Source organism: Anabrus simplex, chromosome 3 (assembly GCF_040414725.1).
Source record: "Anabrus simplex isolate iqAnaSimp1 chromosome 3, ASM4041472v1, whole genome shotgun sequence".
Taxonomy (NCBI): Eukaryota; Metazoa; Arthropoda; class Insecta; order Orthoptera; family Tettigoniidae; genus Anabrus; species Anabrus simplex.
This window is the reverse complement of record NC_090267.1, coordinates 419,109,751-419,126,678: the sequence shown is the minus strand read 5'-3', so window position 1 is coordinate 419,126,678 and position 16,928 is coordinate 419,109,751. Positions and strand designations below refer to the sequence as shown.

The 16,928-nt window shown below is 42.1% G+C and overlaps 1 protein-coding gene across 1 annotated transcript in view; it reads right to left on the bottom strand.

The window, feature by feature from the left end:
* The window catches only part of alka (alkaliphile), a 202,881-nt gene that overhangs the window by 67,328 nt on the left and 118,625 nt on the right, over positions 1–16,928 (bottom strand). The window contains exons 2-3 of the mRNA XM_067144574.2: positions 8,666–8,795; positions 1,452–1,525 (exon numbers count right to left, since the gene is read on the bottom strand). Coding sequence (XP_067000675.1) covers positions 1,452–1,525; positions 8,666–8,712 — 121 coding nt within the window. The 5' untranslated portion in view covers positions 8,713–8,795. The remainder of the gene's footprint in view (positions 1–1,451; positions 1,526–8,665; positions 8,796–16,928) is intronic.

Sequence of the window (16,928 nt, the reverse complement as noted above, 5' to 3'; positions counted from 1 at the left end):
CTAAAGCATTTGATAGGGTGGATCATGGGAGACTACTGGCAAAAATGAGTGCAATTGGACTAGACAAAAGAGTGACTGAATGGGTTGCTATATTTCTAGAAAATAGATCTCAGAGAATTAGAGTAGGTGAAGCTTTACCTGACCCTGTAATAATTAAGAGGGGAATTCCTCAAGGCAGTATTATCGGACCTTTATGTTTTCTTATATTTATATATATATATATAAATGATATATGTAAAGGAATGGAACCGGAGGTAAGGCTTTTTGCGGATGATGTTATTCTCTATAGAGTGATAAATAAGTTACAAGATTGTGAGCAACTGCAAAGTGACCTCGAAAATGTTGTGAGATGGACAGCAGGCAATGGTATGTTGATAAACGGGGTTAAAAGTCAGGTTGTGGGTTTCACAAATAGGAAAAGTCCTCTCAGTTTTAATTACTGCGTTGATGGGGTGAAAGTTACTTTTGGGGATCATTGTAGGTATTTGGGTGTTAATATACGGAATATACGGGGTAATCACATAAATGGGATTGTAAATAAAGGGTACAGATCTCTGTACATGGTTATGAGAGTGTTTAGGGGTTGTAGTAAGGATGTAAAGGAGAGGGCATATAGGTCTCTGGTAAGACCCCAACTAGAGTATGGTTCCAATGTATGGGAACCTCACCAGGATTACCTGATTCAAGAACTTGAAAAATCCAAAGAAAAGCAACTCGATTTGTTCTGGGTGATTTCCGGCAAAAGAGTAGCGTTACAAAAATGTTGCAAAGTTTGGGTTGGGAAGAACTGAGAGAAAGAAGAAGAGCTGCTCGACTAAGTGGTATGTTCCGAGCTGTCAGCGGAGAGATGGCGTGGAATGACATTAGTAGACGAATAAGTTTGAGTGGCGTTTATAAAAGTAGGAAAGATCACAATATGAAGATAAAGTTGGAATTCAAGAGGACAAACTGGGGCAAATATTCATTTATAGGAAGGGGAGTTAGGGATTGGAATAACTTACCAAGGGAGACGTTCAATAAATTTCCAATTTCTTTGAAATCATTTAGGAAAAGGCTAGGAAAGCAACAGATAAGGAATCTGCCACCTGGGCGACTGCCCTAAATGCATATCAGTATTCATTCATTCATTCATTCATTCATTCATTCATTCATTCATTCATTCATTCATTCATTTCATTTTTGAATTCGAAAGGTTTATATGTGTTCAGCTAAGACCTCAAGAGCTATCAGATACCTGAATCAATATCTCAGTGTATTGTGCAGAAACATTTCCCTCAGTTGAACAGTCACTCAGCAGCTAAGAAGGTTTGAGAAGAACTAATCAAGATATATATAGAGAAATTACACGCTTTTATACCCATATTAATACACTATTGTTTCTCATATACAACGAACATTACCGATTAAGATGAAAAGTGGAATAAAAGTAATGAAAATTGTGTGAGGCATACCTTTGACATAGTTCTCTGGCAGCACCACTCTCGGTTTTATGGTATAGTTCTTCTTGCAGCAGATGCATAATAGACTGTGAATGATAATGAAAAATCATTAATCCAGTTATCTCATGGTTAAAAGTAAACAGAAATATGATAACATGATGGAAAGAAAATAGCATGATATATGAGTGATGGAGAAAAAGGTGACGAATCTTGTTTGAAAGGCAGTCACGATTTTAACATTATACAACTTTTATAGATTTTCATCCTACATTATTGAAAATGTCTTCATAAATTATGTATCATTTGTTAAGAAAATGGTTGTAGAAAAGGTTTCTGGGGTTTTCGAAGTTATAGTTAAAATGATTCAATTCTTCGCGCAATTCTATGGAAACCTCTCCATTTCCCAAACCAAAAGGGTTTGGTTTCCGCGAAATCGGAGAAAGTTCCATTCTCTACGCAGGTAGTTTTGTCATAAGTCATAAGTCTAACAGTAGTTGGTTAACAATTAAGCTGTTTATAATATGAATTTTTGTAACGAATTATTTTGATCGTAACTTCTACCATTCCAACCTTTCAATATAATACGCACCTCTACGTGACAAATTTTTGAACGGATAATATCAAAATTTTCATTAGTTTGTTAACATAACGAAGTACCACTGAAACAAAATCGAGATAAAATCCTTGTAGTAAAGTTGTTCTCATTCTCTGAATTACATCTTCTTCTTCTTCTTCTTCTTCTTCTTCTTCTTCTTCTTCTTCTCCTCCTCCTTCTTCTTCTTCTTCTTTTCCTATCGCTTTCCACACCTGTGGGGTTGCGGGTGCGAACTGTGTCACACATATGTGGACTTGGTCCTGTTTTACGGCCGGATGCCCTTCCTGACGCCAACCATATCCGGAGGGATGTAATCACTATTGCGTGTCAGTATCCAGTATTCGGGAGATAGTAGGTTCGAACCCCACTGTCGGCAGCCCTGAAGATGGTTTTCCGTGGTTTCCCATTTTCACACCAGGCAAATGCTGGGGCTGTACCTTAATTAAGGCCACGGCCGCTTCCTTCCCACTCCTAGCCCTTTCCTGTCCCATCGTCGCTGTAAGACCTGTCTGTGTCGGTGCGACGTAAAGCAAATAGCAAATAGCAAATAGCATATATATATATATATATTGCGTGTTTCTGTGGTGGTTGGTAGTGTAGTGTGTTGGTGTTGTGTGAATATGGAGAGTGTTGGGACGGACATAAACACCTAGTCCCCGAGCCAGAAGAATTAATCAGAAGCGATTAAATCCTCGGCCCGGGTGGGAATCGAACCCAGGACCCTCTGAACCGAAGGGCAGTACGCTAACCATATTCTCTGAACTACAGTACCTTACACAAAACAGGGCGGACAAAATAAAACTGGCCCGGAATAAAGCTGACGCAGAATTGACCCGTGCACAAGAAATGCTGGAAACCATGATTTCGATGCACCAATCAGTTGCTGTCACATTTCTGCGCGTGCACATCTCCCGAATACGTCGCTGTGTGAGTGAGAGGAGCAGACGTGTTTAATGACCAGTTGAAAGCAACACAAAATGGTGCTCACGATTTAAAAAACCCAGCGCGTGTTCATTGTCGAGTATTATGCGAAGCACATTTCGTGGAAAACCTGTGCGGAACTGTTTGCGCAAGAGTTTAAGACTGGAATGTTTTGGCAAAACCTCCAACAAAGTCTGCAATACAAAACTTAGAGGCAAAATGGCCCGAAACGGGCTCTGTAGGAAATATAAACCGTAACTATCCTAAAAGAGTTCGAACACCAGAAAACATTGCTCGAGTGAAGGAAAGCCTGGAACGAAGTCCAACGAAATCTCAACGCCGTTTATCTGTGCAAGTGGGAATTAAGAGATCTTCGTGTCGAAACATTAGCAAAAAGGACCTGCATCTGTATCCTTACAAATTTACTGTTGCGCATGCGTTAAAGCGTCCAGACGAACCTTCGCGTGTTGAATTCTGCCGGTAGTTTCTGAGTGAAGTGGAGTCAGGACTTTTGGATCCTCATTTTTCATTTCTTCAGATGAGAGCTGATTCAGTCTGTCAGGGTATGTGAACTCACAGAACATGCGCAATTATGCATCAGAAAATCCCCATCAGTACGTCGAAAAGCCGTAGCATAATCACAAGATTGGTGTGTGGTGCGCATTGTCTGGTGTCCGCATTGTAATACGATTCTTTCACCAAACTCTTGATGCTAATTGATATGTCCAGACACTGTTTAATCCGTATGTGGATCAACTCGCAGAATATGAAGGACTGTATGGGTATCTTCAGCAACACGGAGCAACAACACACACCGCCTTGACAACCATATCACGAGTGCATGAAGTGTTCGGTGAGGAGAGGACAATCAGCAGAGGCAGTGCAATCAACTGGCCACCTCGTTTACCTGATCTCTCTCTCCCTGTGATTTTTATCTGTAGGGTAAATTGAAGGGTCAGGTGTACTACAGTAATCTAATTCGGAACATGAGAATAACTTAGTTTTGGTACACTGAACTTACAAGATATTCCAAAATCTATTATACGCATTTAAAATTTCTGGGTGCACTTGGTGCAAAGAAAACATGCAGTTAGCATATGGGCTAACAATAATAGAATTGAAAATAATCCTTTAATTTTATTAAACATTGAATTTAGGTGGTTTTTGAGCTATCAGAAACGGCTATAGATGGGCTGCAGTTATTAAAATACTGTTTTGGTTGAAAGAATGTATTTTAATTCATTGATTGAAAAGCCTGTCCGTTGTTTGCTTTCCTTTAAAACTATGGAAGTCGCTTCAAGAGATACTGTGATGTTGTTAGTAAACTTCATTTTTTTTTTTGCTAGGGGCTTTACGTCGCGCCGACACAGATAGGTCTTATGGCGACGATGGGATAGGAAAGGCCTAGGAGTTGGAAGGAAGCGGCCGTGGCCTTAATTAAGGTACAACCCCAGAATTTGCCTGGTGTGAAAATGGGAAACCACGGAAAACCATTTTCAGGGCTGCCGATAGTGGGATTCGAACCTACTATCTCCCGGATGCAAGCTCAGGTAAACTTCAAAATGTCGTGTTTTTTTTCAGGAATTTGCTAGTTCACTCCAAACTTCCGATGTGGCGGCTCAAGTATACTGCGCAGTAGTTCGCTTATTTCAAAAATCGCGACGGTGCCGTGCTGCTAGGTTGCCCAGATGAGGAATGAACTTATTGCTGTTCTTATGCAACAAATTGTGGCTAAATCAAACTCTTCTAAAGAATTGTTTAACCAGATAATTTCTTTAGCTTTGAAGTGAAAATAGAGGCCCATTGCTTAGCCATATTCAAAAGTTACTATAATCATTGAAATAAGATTTCTTTCTTTCTTTCTTTCTTTCTTTCTTTCTTTCTTTCTTTCTTTCTTTCTCAATCCGTTTACTCTCCAAGGTTGGGTTTTCCCTCGCTCATCGAGGGATCTCACCTCTACCGCCTCAAGGGCAGTGCCCAGGAGCGTGAGACTTTGTGTCGGGGGATACTACTGGGTAGGAGGACCAGTACCTTTCCCAGACGGTCTAACCTGCTATGATGAAGAGGAGCCTTGTTGGGGGCTGGGAAGATTGGAAGGAATAGACAAGGAACAGGGAAGGAAGCGGCCGTGGCCATAAGTTAGGCACCACCACGGCATTTGCCTGGAGAAGTGTGACACCAAGGAAAACTACTTCGAGGAGGGCTGAGGTAGGAATCGAAACCCTTCTCTTCAGTTGACCTCTCGAGGCTGAGTGGACTCCGTTTCAGCCCTTGTAGGACTTTTCAAATTTCATGGCAGAGGCGGAAATGGAACCCACGCTTCCGGGGGTGGCAGAGGTGAACTTTTTTTTCTTACAAGTTGTTTCACAGATAGGTCTTAAGGCACGACTTCGGCATGACGACATCCTCGGTCATAGTGCTTGGCTTTCCCGACCTGGTACGCTGTCTCGCATATCAAATAGCTCCTTAGCTGGTCTCACATAGCTGAATGCCGGGCTGAGGGGCTCAGACGGTTAAGGCGCTGGCCTTCTAATACCAACTTGGCAGGTTCGAACTTGGCTCAGTCCGTTGGTATTTGAAGGTGCTCAAATACGACAGCCCCGTGTCGGTAGATTTACTGGCACGTAAAAGAACTCCTGCGGGACTAAATTCCGTCACCTCGGCGTCTCCGAAGACCTTAAAAAGTAGTTAGTGGGACGTAAAGCAAATAACATTATTATTACATAGCTGAATGAACCCTGTTCTAATTCTCTGAGCGGATTTAAAACTCCCAGACTAACCGAAAATCAAACCTGAGGCCTGGGCAAGAAGCAGGCACGCTACCCCCGCACAACGCGAATAGTAATAATAATAATAATAATAATAATAATAATAATAATAATAATAATAATAATAATTAATAATAATTAATAATTAATAATAAATAATATTATTAATAATATATTATATATAATATTTATTATTATTATTATTATTATTATTATTATTATTATTATTATTATTATTATTATTTTGAACAGGAAAGCAGACATTCAAAATAATGAGAATAAGGAACGCAAAATCTTAACAAAAATTCTGGGCCCAAAACTCACCGAAGGACAATACGGACTTGAGGCAGATAGGAAGTCAAACACTACACAAATATTTACAGTGACAATAGAAAATGTCCGAGTCTGTGGTGTAGTGGTTAGTGTGATTAGCTGCCACTCCCGGAGGCCCGGGTTCGATTCCCGGCTATGCCACGAAATTTGAAAAAGTTGTACGGGGGCTGGAACCGGGTCCACTCAGCCTCGGGAGGTCAGCTGAGTAGAGTTGGGTTCGATTCCGATCTCAGCGATCCTCGAAGTAATTTTCCGTGACTTCCCACTTCTCCTCCAGGCAAATGCTGGGATGGTACCTAACTTAACGCCACGGCCGCTTCCATCCCTCTTCCTTGACCATCCCTTCCAATTTTCCCATCCCCCTGCAAGGCCCCTGTTTAGCATAGCAGGTGAGGCCGCATGGGCGAGGTACTGCTCATCCTTCCCAGTTGTATCCCCGTCCCAGAGTCTGAAGCTCCAGGACACTGCCCTTGAGGCGGTAGAGGTGGGATCTCTCGCTGAGTCCGATGGAAAAACCAACCTTGGAGGGTAAACAGATTAAGAAAGAAAGAAAGAAAGAAAGAACGAACGAAAGAAAGAAAGACAATAGAAAATGCAGGCTTTCTATGGAAGTTTAAAATAATGTATCCAGACAGACTTACCAAATAAATAGTCGAATTATTTGAAAACTGGAGTAAAGCCAAAACAGACACAATTAAATGGATTGACCGATTTAAAACAGGCAGGAATTACGTCATCAGATGTCCAAAACAAGGTAATCTTCAGATCCAAAATTCACAAATGGTAAGGTGATCAAGAGGAAAGACCAAGGAAGAAGATTGGAACAACCTGGTCTTAAGACTGAAAGGAAGCCCACAGTAAAAGAATGAAAGAAATATGCGCACAAAGCAAGGCAAATGCTCGCCTCCAAGTACTTTGCGTGGTCCTAATAGGCTTATTCGCATATATAGTAATAATAATAATAATAATAATAATAATAATAATAATAATAATAATAATAATAATAATAATAATAATAATAATAATAATAATAATAATAATAACAGTCATAAAACCAACAGTCCTTTACGCAAATGAAACATTGTCACTTAACAGTAAACAAGATTTAGAAGAAATAAAAAAGCAAGAGAGGAAGATCATCAGGAAAATCCTAGGAGCAAGATATACCCAAGATGGTTACAGGCTACAATCAATCAAAACAACAGAAACAGTTTCAAACATTGAAATTGACATAAAGAAAAGACGAATGAAATTCTTTGGACACCTCACAAGATTACCAGAAAATCGACTGTCAAAAAGAATATTAAATTATGTTAGCTCACTTAAGAATTCAACACCTTGGCTGGACGAACTTCGAAAGGACCTCAAAAACGCAAACATATGTGCAACAGACATTTTAGAAAGAGACACCTTCAGACACAAAGTTAACAAGTGGGAAGTTACATCAGAGCAACCAAAGCAAAAACAGTGCAGACCGAAATGGTCGGAAGAACGTAAACAAGCCTTCTCAGAGAGAATGAAAGCCTATTGGAAGAACAAGAAGAACCCAAAGAAAGCTTGATTGAGTTGTTTGCTTAACGTCTTCCATTATTGGGAGAATACGCTAATAATAATAATAATAATAATAATAATAATAATAATAATAATAATAATAATAATAATAATAATAATAATAATACCGAGCGAGTGGCTGCGGTGTTTGGTTACGTAGTCTTCAACTTGTATTCGGGAGATAGTATGTTTGAACCCCATTATCGGTAGCCCTGAAAATGGTTTGCCATGATTTCCAATTTTCATACCAGGCAAATGCTGGGGCTGTACCTTAATTAAGACCACGGCCTCTTCCTTCCCACTCCTAGATCTTTCCTACCCCATCGTCGCCATAAGACCTATCTGTGTCGGTGCGACGTAAAGCCAATTGTAAAAACATGTAAAACTCTACCTATTGGGTAATCTGGCACTGCCCTGTAGAGTAAAATAAACATATACCGAGCAAGTGGCCGCGCGGAATGTATCACGTAGCTATCAGCTTGCAATCGGGAGATAGTGGGTTTGAACCCCACTGTCGACAGACCCCTGAAGGTAGTTTTCCATGGTTTCCCACTTCTCCTCCAGGCAAATGCCGGAATGGTACCTAATTTAAGACAACGGCCGCTTCCTACCTTCCTTCTTCCTTGTCTATCCCTTCCGATCTTCCCTAATCAGCATAGCAGGTGAGGCCACCTGGGTGAGGTACTGGTCCTTCTCCCCAGTTGTATATCCCGACCCAAAGTCTCACGCTCCAGGACACTGCCCTTGAGGCGGTAGAGATGAGATCCCTCGCTGAGTCCGAGGAAAAAACTAACCCTGGATGGTAAACAGAAAGAAAGAAAGAAAGAAAGAAAGAAAGAAAGAAAGAAAAATAAATAAACATAAACTGAACCATGAAACTAGCCTCAGATTGTAAGATGAACAGTAAGATCAAGGAGGCGATTACTGCGCTCACTACTCAATAATTGATGGGAGAGGAGAAGGAACAGTGGTAATTCCGATTACAGGTTTGTGGGAGCGGAAAGTTTGTTTACAGAATAAACACAGAGGAAAACAATAGTTTACAATGAAGTACTTACCATGTGGATATCAGAATTGATAAAACCAACCAAACACGTACGATCATATCGCCCTGCCAACGATATCAACCTTCATCGTGGCCCGGTGACTTGGCAGTGAAGATAAGCGGTCCGCCGCACTGTGCACTACCTGTGAACAACATCATCCTCTTTAAAATTACCCCATCTTCTTCAAGACACTGGATTATAAACTACGGGCACTATGATCTTTTTGGTACCGTCCTAGCATTTTTCTTAGGAAGCACCCACTCGCTTTGAGGTCGGGAAAGGAATGTTTGTGATATCCTTGAAAGCATCACACATCTGCCCTGCTCCTTGGCTGAATGATCAGCGTTCAGGTCTTTGGTTAAAAGGATGCATTATTATTATTATTATTATTATTATTATTATTGTTACGGAGATATCCGTGGTAGGTAGAGGCGTAAGAAGGTGCGGGCGTGAATGGGTTTCAAACTACGGAATCAAAGTTAATGTAAAAGTAATTTAAAATTTAACTAGGTTATATTTTCTTTTCAAAAACAAAGCAATAACAGACATGGCAGGTACAATGTAGCAAAACAAGGGGAGATACAATATTTACAGGTTTTGGGCTTCACGCCCTGACTTCTGCGATCAGCTCAGTTTTACCACAAACACAAGTTTTAACAGAGGGGCAGAAAACCCCATTCATCCCTAGGAGCCCCTGGCTCCGAATTACACAGAAAAGCCTCCACGAGGCATATGGTACTCCATTTTCAAAAGAGCGATCCGCTCTTAAAATTTAAGCCTCTCAAAGGCCACACCAAACTCTACCTTCAAGCTGTCCTCTAAGGACGTATTCACAGGGGTAAAATACCCAACCTACAGAGGTCTATTACATGAAAAGAAGGTTGATTACATGACCTCTAAACTAACAATTTGAGAGGAGGCGATCTTGCACTCCTAATACACTTTGTTTTTAAAACCTAATCTGGCTCTGGGCCACTAACGCAAGGGCTAATCCCATACTACAGAGGTGACTTAGAGAAGAACACTTTACATTACATAACCGAAGAATAGTTTGAGAAAATAAGTTCACCTCAAAACAAATGTGAGTGGGAGCTCGAGAGGGTTAGCACTCTCTATCCCAATATGTAGCTTTACAAGAAAAAGATGAAAAGAGTAATTACATTTTAGGAAAAGGTTACATGATGGAAATGCTTCGAACCCGCCGCGAGTGTTAAACTGCCGACCTAGCAAGAAAATAAGTTATTAATAGGCCATTACCTGGTGTTGAACGGCTGAAGAAGAAAGAGGCGCTTCCCGCCTCCTGCTATGTACTTAATACACTGAAAGATGGAACAGAAGTGGCCTGGAGACCCTAAAATCAGCAGTTTATATCCTCTCGCGGAAGATTCTAGGCGTTAGGGGAAATAAAACGCCCTCCCACAAAATCTTTATTGGTTCGGGAAAAGAAACCCCTACATAGAGGAAAAAGAAACACATTATTGGTGGAAAATTAATTAAAGAAATTCGGGATTGGCAAGGTCCAAACTAAGGGGAAAAGGAGGGGTATACAGCCAACTTAAACAATGACAGAAGGAAATTTAACAAAGAACAAACTCTTGAAATAAAAATTTCTCCAACAAAATAGTTCTTTGACTCCGCACTAGGTCGCACTATTGTTGATCTTCAGTAGTGTCCTCTAGAAGAGAAAGTTCACACTTCTTACTTCAAGCGAAACAAAAACACATCAAAAGTGACACAGTTCAAAAACTCAAAATTTTCCACGTGGTGACATCTTCTGAGAAAGTAGAGAATTAATAGAATAGATAAAGTTCAACCTTCCTCCAGAAGAGGAGTTTCAACTGGCGCAACTTTTAAATAAACAGAGTAGAGGTGTACCGCCCGGTACAGACCTCCCCCCCCAAAAGTTCCTCCAAGGGGTAACACAGAAGAACATAAGCTTTGTTTCCAAAATAAGGTCCAAGTTTTGATGTTGATATTAAGATTAATTGCGGAAGCATTTATAAGATTTTAGTAATTTGGTTGGTTGCAATTTCAAAATTTTGTTGTTGCCGGTGCAGTAAAGTTTTTCTGTTGTAGTAGTTGAATTTCTGAAGATAAACCTTTAATGCTTAAAAGTGAAGAAAAGTTTTGCAATGTTCACCAAATATTGTTGTTAAATTCCCAAATGTAATTATTGCTTATGGTGACTGTCCATGTAGTTGATGTAGATTGAGTCGGATGGCCAGACCGGCCGTTGCAGCTTGCGTCCAACGGAGGCCGCTCGGACCCCTTAAGTACCCTGAGATACCGCTCGCCCGCACTATGAGGGGAGCAGAGGTGTTGAAGTACGCCGCGCCCGCGGTGAACAGATACAGGCTGCGGGCATGTAGCAGGTCGTGCGCCGCACATCAGCCTTGGCCGGGAGGAGAGTTCCGGCTCGCCGTGCACATGTCGTCCTCGCTGGAGAGGAGGGGGCCCATCCCCCTCCCCAGTCGCTGTACGGCGCTGCGCGGCTGCGGGGGCGCTGAAACATTAAAGCTAGGCGGCAGAATTGTGTTGGACAAACATCTTCTTTGAGGGTACAGGCTTATGGAGAGGTTGAGGGGCCAGCGGCGTGTAGATATCCATGGCATTTACTATTATGAAGCCACAGTGTAAGGTGGAGCAGGAGACGGGAGCGTGGTAATGGCCGTGGCAAGAACAGGATGGCAGTTTAACGGGTCGGGGCAGGTTTTACATAAGGCTTACATCTAAAACCAAAATATTACAGAAGGGGCAGAATGCCTTAAAAGTGAAACTCAAAAAAAATATAACCTTCATATCCTTTCAAAATAATATGGAGCAAGTTAACACAGAAATTACACCGGTTTCACCTGGGACAGGTGAACTCTAAATATCCTCTCGGTGGCTGGATTACTTAGCAATAAGGTAACCGGCGTAAGAAAATCGAGAATGATACAAGGTCCATGAAATCTGGGGGCAAGCTTGCCCGCGGGAACAAAATTTTTGACCATAACCTGGTCGCCTACCTTCAAAGGGGTGGGTCTCCGTCCACGATCATACCTTTCCCTAACCTTTTCATGAGACACTTTAAGATTGGCTTTAGCCTTCTTCCAAAGATCTTTAATGTTGTCCGGATCTATTGTCTCGGGCAGAATGTCATTCAGAGACCAGAGGTTAGAGAGCGGCGAGTTGGGAACAAACTTGAACATCAAGGAAGCTGGAGTAAACTTGTGAGATTCATGAACCGCCGAATTCAAAGCAAAAGCTATCCAATGCAGGGACGTGTCCCACCTGGAAGGATCTTCATGATGATAGGCAATGAGTGCGGACCTGAGATTACGGTTAACCCGTTCAGCCAGAGATGGTTGAGGATAATAAGCAGATGTAGTTACATGAGAGATGGACAAGTCAAAACAGAATTTACGAAATAAATTAGATGTAAACGCCTTAGCATTATCAGATACAATATATCGACACGGACCAAAAGAAGCAAAAATAGAATTTAAGCAAGTAATGGTTGACTGAGCGGTAGCCAGCTTAGTCGGAAATAACCAGGAAAATCTTGTAAAACCATCTACACACACAAAGATGAACTTGTTGGCATTGCCCTTTGACTGGGGGAAGGGTCCCACATAATCAATATACAGGCGTTCCATGGGGCGCGACGCTTGATGAGAAGACAAAAGGCCTACTTTAGTGGACATGGTGGGTTTACTGATCAAACAAGATTTACAAGCTTTTACAAGTTCCCGAATTTCACCGTCCATACCTTTCCATATGAACATTTCACGAATCTTTTCACGAGTTTTAAAGATTCCAAGATGCCCCCCCAATGGGGTCTCATGATAGTATTTGAAAATCATAGGTACAAGAACCGCTGGAACAACAACTTTCATCAACTTATCATGCCTCGAAGGGCAACATAGAACACCATTCCTCAGAACATAAGGGACAGCATGTTCCCCAGAAGAAAGGGTTTCCATTATAGGAGCCAGCGTCGGATCTTCACGTTGGTATTTCTCAATATCCCTAAAAAGCATGGGAGCATCTGTTAGGATGGCATTAACCTCGGATAGTATGGACTCGGAAGGTGATGAACTGTCGACCGGTTCGTGGGTTTCGACGTCGTTATGAAACATACGGCTGAGTCCATCAGCAACAACATTTTCGGTACCTCTGATATGTCGTACATCAAATTGGAAGGCAGAAATACGGATGGCCCAACGGGCTATACGACCAGTACGACGCGGCCTACCTAAGACCCAGCTTAAGGCTTGATTATCTGTCTCCAGGTCGAATTTGACATGTTCCAGATAGAGACGGAACTTTTCTAAGGCGAATAAGACTGCCAAACCTTCAAGCTCATATATGGAGTACTTTGCTTCTTGAGCTGACAATGTCCTAGACGCATAGGCGATGGGTCGCCTCCCTAGTTCAGTCTCTTGAAGAAGAACTGCAGCTACTGCTGACGACGATGCGTCGGTTTGGACGATGAATTTCTTCGAGAAATCAGGCATAGCAAGTACAGGGGCATTACAGAGAGCTAATTTAAGATCTTCGAAAGCGGCTTGTTGAGAAGGTCCCCACTCGAATTTGATGCCTTTCCTACGAAGAAGGTTTTAGGGCGCCGCTCTATTAGCGAAGTTAGGAATAAACTTCCTGAAGAAATTCACCATACCAATGAATCTAGCGATACCTTTGATGTCCTTAGGAGGTTTAAAATCACGGATGGCCTGTGTTCTAGAATGATCGACAGCTACCCCATCGGGTGACACAATATGCCCTAGGAATGACATAGAGGGCTTAGCAAAGGCAACCTTGGACAACTTGACAGTTAACCCAGCCTTACGAAGGCGATTCAGAACTTCTCGCAGATGATCTAGATGTTCTTCAAAAGTCTCGGAAAATACGACGACATCATCCAAGTAGTGATATAAGTACTCAAATTTGATGTCGGAAAAGACCCTATCTAGTAGCCTAGTGAGCACAGCTGCCCCCGTGGGGAGCCCGAAAGGCACGCGGTTGTATTCGTATAAATTCCAGTCCGTGGCAAACGCTGTAAGATGTTTAGACTCCTCGGCAAGGGGAATTTGATTATAGGCCTGATTCAAGTCCAAGATAGTGAAGAACTTGGCCTTTCGAAACCATGAAAAGCAAGAATGAAGGTCAGGAAGGGGCACAGATTGCAACACCACCTTCCGATTGAGAGCCCTGTAATCAATGACAGGCCTGAAGCCTCCTTGGGGTTTCGGGACTAGAAAAATAGGCGAAGAATACGCTGACTTAGAGGGCCTAATAATACCGTCCTTCAACATCTGATCGATGATTTCTTTCAGAGCCTTCATTTTAGGTGGAGATAGCCTATACGGTGGAAAACGGACAGGAATCGAATCCGTAACCTCAATTTTGTATTCAATAAGGTCAGTAACACCAAGAGTATCAGAGAACACCTCGGGAAACGACTGACACAGTTTGCGAATACTATCAGCCTGCTCCTCAGGTAGATGTCTAAGGTCTAACAACATCTCATCCTGGGTAGGCGAAATAGATGAACATGATACAGAATTACACTTTAACAAGGGAATTCTACAATTGGACGCAAATTTGAATGTGCACGACCTACTCTGAAGATCGAGCACCAGACCAGTGTGAGAAATAAAGTCAGCTCCCAATATAATGGGGCAAGACAATTGCTTGGCCACAAACAATTTAACTTTCCATGTAAACTTAAAAACACGAATTTTGACCAGTAAGGAACCTAGAATTTCTAATGGAGATGAATTAGCCGAAACGTATTGAACAGGAGAAGAGACATAGTCAGGGAGTTTACAAACAGATTTCAATTTAGAATACCAATCAGCCGAAATAATGGAACAAACACTGCCTGAATCTAAGAGAGCTGTTATAGGCTCGTTATTTAACTCAATCTTAAGAAAAGGAACAGGTGCGGGGGTATCCGCCGCAATCCTAAGACACTCTTTAGGGCATTCAAAAGATGAATTTGAAGGCTGGTCGTTCTCTGCATTTACAACCTGTTTACTAGGGGCTGAGTCTCGGGAATATGGATTAGTCGGCTCAGCCGACGCCACTAGTCACTTTTTATTATTGGAATAGCTGGAATTTGCACCAGAAGTTGAGCAGGAGGGGGTGCTATTTGAGTTTGGGCAATTCTTGGCGGTATGTGAGAAGGCCCCACACTTAAAACAGCCTTGTGATGACCCTGCTCCATTCCTTGTCCCACTTGACTTGATCAGAGGACACTTATTCCGCAGATGTTCAGGCGACCCGCAAGCATAACATTTACGGGGATTGACTGGTCGGCGAGGTGGAGGCCGAGTGTTACTAAAGGAAGGCGGGGGTTCTTTCGCGACACGCAAAGAATCGGCATACCTAACTCCTTCCGCAGAGACGGCTAATGCTTCCAGTTCAGAGAAGGTTTGCGGGCACGCCGCGAAACACAAATATGACCTGTAGGGTGGTGAAATCCCTTCGACAATAGCTTGCACGATCTGATCCTCAGGGAAGTGGAGAGCAAACACCCTAGTGTAGAATTTGATATCTTGAATGAAATCAGCCAAGTTTTCATCCAAGCGCTGTACACGGTAATAGTACTTCTGAATCAGGGAGGACCTGGCCCTAGCCGGGATGAAGTTAGCTAGCAAATGGGCATGGAAATCCTCAATAGATGATTGCTCGGCAATGGCTCTTACGATTTTATCAGAGAGAATACCAATAGCATACGGATAGATAATTTGCAAAATTTGACATGGCGAAAGAGAAAAAACCAGAGCATGATCCTGAAATTCCACTAGAAATCTTAAAAATGAAATTACATCACTGGTGGTGTTGACGGAAAACTTAGAGATACCTCTAAGCAACATTGCCAATGGATGAGGCAAGCTACTGAACCCAGGTGACATAGTCGTTAAAGGTTTCAAGGGCAAAGAAGTTAATTCAGAGCGGATGTTACTCAATGACGCACGGCGTTCAGATTCGTTGTTCGATGGGGCAGAGATAGTTTGAGCAGCAACGGTTATCCTATTGACTTCTCCCTGAGGAGGCTCTTCCTCGTTACCTACATTCACCGTGGCGGGTTGATCAGTTTTGGGAGGAGCTTCGCCGGTTAGCAATTGAGTGACCTTATTAGACAATTCAGAAATAGTTTCAAGGAGCGTATTAGCGTCCTTCCTCTGAACGTCATTCACCTTTAGAGACAACAGATCATTAACTCTATTTGCAAAGTGATACAGCCTGCCTTGCACACGCTTAATTTGATTGGGAGACGGATCGTTTTCATCAAAAAAGCTGACTACAGATGCTAGCCCAGTAATATTCTCCACAATCGTGGAAAGAGAGTCATCAATTTCTTTCTCTCCCAAATTGGGGATGGAAATGGGCAAATCAAGGGACTCTCTAAGCTTGTTAGTATCTATTGCAACCGTGCCTCCAGATTGAACGTTTCTGATAGTTAACTCATATATCAACTCCTCTTTGCGCAAGTAGTTAAGGAGGAGAACATCGCGAGGGCCGGGCATGATGACAGAACAATTTTGAAAAACTCAAAAATTCCAGCAACTGAGAAAATTGTTAGAGTTCGAATCAAAGCAATGTTTAGCCGTCAAAAGGGGCTAAATTGAGACCCATTCAACCACGCTCTGCTACCACTTGTTACGGAGATATCCGTGGTAGGTAGAGGCGTAAGAAGGTGCGGGCGTGAATGGGTTTCAAACTACGGAATCAAAGTTAATGTAAAAGTAATTTAAAATTTAACTAGGTTATATTTTCTTTTCAAAAACAAAGCAATAACAGACATGGCAGGTACAATGTAGCAAAACAAGGGGAGATACAATATTTACAGGTTTTGGGCTTCACGCCCTGACTTCTGCGATCAGCTCAGTTTTACCACAAACACAAGTTTTAACAGAGGGGCAGAAAACCCCATTCATCCCTAGGAGCCCCTGGCTCCGAATTACACAGAAAAGCCTCCACGAGGCATATGGTACTCCATTTTCAAAAGAGCGATCCGCTCTTAAAATTTAAGCCTCTCAAAGGCCACACCAAACTCTACCTTCAAGCTGTCCTCTAAGGACGTATTCACAGGGGTAAAATACCCAACCTACAGAGGTCTATTACATGAAAAGAAGGTTGATTACATGACCTCTAAACTAACAATTTGAGAGGAGGCGATCTTGCACTCCTAATACACTTTGTTTTTAAAACCTAATCTGGCTCTGGGCCACTAACGCAAGGGCTAATCCCATACTACAGAGGTGACTTAGAGAAGAACACTTTA